This window comes from Anopheles maculipalpis, chromosome 2RL (assembly GCF_943734695.1).
Source record: "Anopheles maculipalpis chromosome 2RL, idAnoMacuDA_375_x, whole genome shotgun sequence".
NCBI classification, from domain to species: Eukaryota; Metazoa; Arthropoda; class Insecta; order Diptera; family Culicidae; genus Anopheles; species Anopheles maculipalpis.
The window spans coordinates 96,498,740-96,504,739 of NC_064871.1; the positions used below are offsets into that span (position 1 = coordinate 96,498,740).

The window sequence follows — 6,000 nt, forward strand, 5'->3', positions numbered from 1 at the left end:
CGACATAACAGTCAGTTTGATTACGATTTCATAAAAGCGATCGAACGGCTCGCTACCGGGACCGAGGACACGATTCATCCCCCCATGCCGTTTACTATCTCCAGTGCCGAAAGCACCGTAGGGATCCTCCCTTTGGGTTGGGGGAGGATCCCTCCTGGTGCTACGTTGGCGAGAAAAGAAACACGAACACAGAAATGCTCCGAATTAACAAGCCACTACAGCCCGAGCCGAGGCAGGGCAGCGGCGAACCCACTAGCAAACGGCAACTGACTGCATAAGTACCGGCAGAGGACCAATATCTCCAAACCCAGCGGCCGGCCGTGCCCGAGAGACGTGGAGTTTCATCTGCTTCGTTTTATGGCCGAATGAAGAGCACAGGGAGTGGAAAAATATTGTAAAGGAAGAGCCAGAGCCTTTCTCCCTGGGCGACGAAACTCGTTGCACCCACCATCAATGCCTCAACGCCTTCCCCACCACCACGACACCAGTGTAGATGTAATTGAAAAACTTTGCCAAAGCTTTTTTTGTTCGTCCTATTTTTTTTTCTCATTTATCCACTCCAAACTGGACCCAAAGTCGACGAGTGGACGTGTAGATTCGTGTACACACAGCTAGCCAGGTGGTGGAGGGTAACAGATTTTCCCATGTTTTTTAGCACCCCACACCAAACCGAGTGCGGGAAATGGATCCTTCCTGTCCTGTTCTTTTTTTTTCCTCCTTTTCTTTTGAAGAAGAACACCCTCACAGACAACCCATAACAACAATCCGGTTCATCGGAATCCTAGCAGGCACACGGTACACCAAGATTCGCACACAGGATTTTCCTCAATTTTCTATACTCCGCAATGATATTGCTCGCGTTATTCCTTGATTCCAATCTTTGAAAAGGGGTTTTCCAGAAAGCGTCAAATGCGGCTGCATAGTACTACTCCGAGTTTTGAGGATAGTACTTGATTTTTAGCGCAAACTTTACCGCCCTCCACCCGAAGAAGTACAGTATTCGACAAAACATGTGCAACTCAAATAGAGCAATCATAAAAAGGATCAGCAGATTTCAATTTTTCGAAATAGAAAACGAAACACTGCAGTAGACGGTTCAGGTCTAGATGTTTGCTACACGCTTATTGCAGCTATCAGCTGTCAAATTGACCAATAACAGCGAGTTTTTTGTAGCCAAGAACCATTTATAATTAAGTTTTTGTTATAATAAACAAGAAAAGTGCCGTTTCAATCAACTTAAACACATCTTTCTCACAATCGACTTATTATGCACCCTTCAATGTAGGATTTCTTGATTGGGATTTGATCTGTCGCACTTGTTTTGTCCAATACTGTACAATAAACGCGACTTGTCTTGTACGAACAAACGGGCTCCAAAGTGCGGTGCCATAACTCCTTCAACAATGCACCGAACGATTGCTCACTGGTGCAAGAATGCAAAGAAGTTCCACAGCTCCGAATGAAGTTCACTGCTAACGAGAACTTTTGAAAGGACAACGGGGGAAAGATTTTCAATTTATGGCCTCGTCACAGCGGGCGTTCACAGTGAGGAAAAAACGTCTAGATGGAGGAAAAAAATTGTGTCAAACTGAGGTAATTTCTTCGGCTAATCAGGACGGACGGGGACGAAGGCCTAGGCTCTGGAAACTTAATTAACCCCGGCACAAATCAGTGCACGCTCTCTCGGATGATTTCAGCCTCATTGGACGTCTTTTTTTCCTAGAAAATCTTGTGCTAGCGCTGCTTGCCTGGCACATCTCGACAGTCTTGGCATTAAAAATTTGAACACAGTGTCAACTGCAGAGCAAGCCCAAAACTACCGTCGAAAGTAGCATCAGATAAATGTTCTCCTATCCATGTTCTAGCATGGAAGCATCTTTGATATACAGCCGTGTTTACCCTCAGCTATCATCCATCAGACAAGTTAAATTACCTCACTTATAGCTTAGAACATCCCGAAAGCTCTTCTTCGCTGGCTCACAAAAAGCTACCATCCAGAGGGTTCCCGTTTTCTACGCTCAAGCAAGCACCAGCAGCACATTCGCCATCAAACAAATGATACACTAAACTGCAGCAACAAAACGAATGGAGGAATCCTGCTCGTGTTGCATCACACAAACTCAGACGATATACGGTGTGTGGTTCGCTTTTTCTACTACTTTACGCCTGCTTGCTTGGAAGCAATCATTTCACTAATCCTGTCGGTGAACGAAGCAATTATACCGGGGACGTTCGTCCATTAGCCGGGTAGCGTCGTGCTAGAATTCGCTGCAAATACACCACTTGCACGATGTGCTTCAAGTGAGTAAGAGGCGGTTTTACGAATATTGAATCATTTCTCCCTGCTGCTGGGCACAGTTTCAATGCCGAAAAGGCAATATTGTAAACATCGCATCTACAAGTGCTACATCAAGAAATATAATCAGGATTTGAAGATGATAAGGCCATTTATACCACTAATGGCCTGGTAGCGGCCCAGCAGAGAGAGAGAGAGAGAGAGAGATTGTTCAATAAATGCAAAGCCGTTGTGCAAAACTTCTAATGCCGGAATGCCAAGATCAGATTGACAAAAGCTCTATCGAACGAATGTAAACGCCCCTCGGAATCCTTTCCCAAGTATGTGATTGCTTACTTCAAGCTGATGAAAAGTCTGCCGATAGAATTCTACAAATGCCAACACACACACGAATACAAGAATACAGTTACAGCTGAAAGACTCCCCACCCTCTGCTTATTGCACTATATTTCGTTTTCTCGGGTCCAAACAAGTGTCCAATGCAATTTCCACGCCGACATCCAGGACACTAAGCAGATATGGATAAATTTTCCCGTTGCAAATTTGTGTGTGCGTGTATGCGTTCCGAAAATCGGATTACGTCTTTCTGGATACGATTAAGGCACCCCGAGGAGGGCAGGAGTACCGGGAAATAGATCCTTCCGATAAAATCCATGTGTACAGCGTGTGTCACAAAGCAGAGCGTTTCATTTTTCACGTACTGTGTGTGCAAGCAGCATCGCTCTATGCTTTCGGGAGAGGTGTCCAAACCATGTTTAATACCCAGTATCGCCCTCCGCCCAGGTTTATGTTGTGGTATGGAAGTCAGGATGACTTCTGGTGCTTCTTCAAAAACCTCCACACTACACTACAAAGGCTATTATGCCGGTGTAATGCATGCATACCGGGACACGTGTGAAAAAGGGCAAAGTGTTGTGCAAAGTGCTCGAGTTTCACATTTTTGGGGACAAGATTTTCTGAATATATTGCGACACAAGGCTGCTCTTCACACCGAGCAGCTTGCTGCCGAGAGAGGGACGATTCGGAATGTTCGGGTCAGAATTTATTTCAATATCAATTTATGTTACTGTATACAATATCAAACAGTTTTCTAGGCATCGTAGTTATTTTAGAAATCCATCCACAATGGAGATGCAGATTTTATTAGATTTCCAATGCTTTTAAGAGTATCATCTGGGATTTACAAAAATCGCATGACTTCTACAACTGTTTCTTTACGTATTAAGGCTTTATAGAAGTCCTTCCTTCCGTTTTTCCGTCCTTCCGTCGAACTTCACCGTCTGCTGAGATCCAGAAGACTTCAAGACCGCACGAAATGTGAGATATATCGCACACTGATTCGCCCGGTGGTCCTATATGGCCACGAGTCATGGACCATCTGAGCGGAGGAGCGGAGGAAACGCTTTTGGTGTGTTTGAGCGTTGCATTCTCTGAACCATCTTTAGCGGTGTGCTCGAGTGTGGAGTTGCATGGAGTGTGGAGGAGAAGGATGAACCGCGAGCTTGCTGAGCTACACGGAGAGCCAGACATCCTGACGGGGGTCTTCGCCGAAAAAATGTTTTGCGATCTTTAGGGCTAGACTGTCCATATAATGAGTCTCATTAGTAAGAATTATTTTTGCAACCTTGAAAAAGAGTTTGCTCTCGTCCAGGTTCAGCTGGGATTAGATCCTCAAACTTTATACTGTACTAGACAGGCAGGCACGAACGTTGATGCGAGTTCTTCAGAGTCCTTATGATTCTCCAAAATTCCTCCTAGGTTATTCCAGCCATTTAATTTCTTACTATTCTTGTTGATCTCAAGTAGTTCAACAGTTACGAGGGATTGGTCCGAATAGGATTTGCTGCTTTATGAAGACTCTCGCCCAATACCCTCCCCTCCAAGGTCTCGAAAAAAGAAAATTCTAAATGCATATATTATGGAGTTGTTTGGTGTGATTTGCATGACATAATCAGCACCCTGGGGAGTGTCTAAAACGACTTAGCCGGATGAACTATCTGATCAAAAAAAAAAGCCAACTGAGAACAGAACCGGACATGTTGTTTTTGATTCTAATCAAACAATTCTGTTTGTGTTCCTCAATAGTTAGAGCTCCTATTAAGCTCGGATGTGTCTACCCTCCTGTCTTGCTTGTAGGCATTGTACAGAGAGACATTGGACCATATCGTTTCATTTGTTAAAATTTCACCTCAGAACCCTCCCAACGTAATTAAATTCCTTCAAACCTTCCCAAAAAAGCAGACAACCTACCTTTCCACCGATGGTCAACTGGTACCCCATTAGTGTCGGTGCCTTCAGCTGCACCGGACAGATGAAACCCAAATCACGGTGCGTCCCCACCAAACCGCTGCCCACTCCAACACCGCCGCCCCCACCGACACCGACCGGCGTACCGGCGGACGATTTTCGATGGGGCGGTACGTACGGTGCGGCCACCGTTTTCGTCGGATAGCCGGCGGATGCCGCCGATGCGCTCGTCGGTATCGGTGTCGGTTCGCTGCTCTTGTTCTTCGACACGCACAGACTGCCCTCGACGTTCTCGGGGAACTGGGAGCACTCGAGATTTTCCGGCCACCGAAAGTTGAACGTTTTCATGATGCTCTCACAGGCCCGGGCACTTTCGCACAGGCAGCGGCAGGGTGGCAACGGTTTGGCCAGAAACGTGCAGATCGGTGCGTACAGCACACACAGGAAGAACTTCAAGTCGGCACTGCACTTGATCTTTACCAGCGGCACGTACTGGTGCACCTCGAGTGCGGCCTCCTCCTGTCGGGTATGGCCGAACCAGTTCGGCATTTTTGTACTGTTGTACGGGATGCCGGCACAGAACGGTATCGTGATCGGTTCGCACTGACTGTGCTCCTGGAACTCTTCGCCGGCCGAGCTCAGCTCGTCCTCGTGCGCCACAATCGTTTCCTGCTGCTGCTGGATTGCTACGATCGGTACGGGCAGCTGCAGCAGCAGCAACAGCAGACACAGAGGGACGACCATCATCATCCCGAATCTGACGAACCGCCTCAAAGCGGCCATTTTCGATTTGCTCTTTTTGCTATCTTCACCGGCACGCTACTCACACACACTCACACGCACCCGGTTCTGACTGCACTTTCACTCCGGGGTTATGCTAATTTCAGCTTGCTTCGATATGAATTGCTCTTGCTTCCTTGATCAAACATCAAGCACTCACACACGCATACACGCACATACACGAATTAATTACAAAATGCTGCTACGCATTGAAAACATTGAACAGGTGCTTTTTTTCCTTCTTTGCAGCACAGAAACCGAACCAGACACAGCAACACCAGACAACACTAGAATTCTTGCTCTCTCACTCACTCTCTCTCTCTCACTCGCTCTTTCACACCCCAACGCACATTTCGCGGCAACGATGCATCGCTCTGTACCGCGCGAACAACACTGCGGCGTGTGTTTCGTTTTGCGTTACCCGACGGCCCTTCGCCTGCTTGCACGCACACCAATGAAAGCGCACACCGTAGGCGAGCGGGTACGCACTCTCACGCCTACTAGCACAACTTTACATCACGTTTTCTGGCCGGCACGAAAAGTTACCCACCGGCGAAAAACAGAAAAATAATCAAACACAACAAGGGACCGAACGAAAAACACCCACCGGGCACAGCTTCACGCATACATTTGGCGCGTCACAACCACTACCATCAAAAACACAGCGAATTGAGTAG

The 6,000-nt window shown here is 47.0% G+C and overlaps 1 protein-coding gene across 1 annotated transcript in view; it reads right to left on the reverse strand.

Moving 5' to 3' along the window:
* LOC126568011 (frizzled) overlaps window positions 1-5,477 on the reverse strand; it is a 198,876-nt gene extending 193,399 nt beyond the window's left edge. Inside the window, exon 1 of the mRNA XM_050224407.1 lies at window positions 4,547-5,477. Coding sequence (XP_050080364.1) covers window positions 4,547-5,326 — 780 coding nt within the window. The 5' untranslated portion in view covers window positions 5,327-5,477. The remainder of the gene's footprint in view (window positions 1-4,546) is intronic.
* Between the last annotated feature and the right edge of the window lie 523 nt (window positions 5,478-6,000).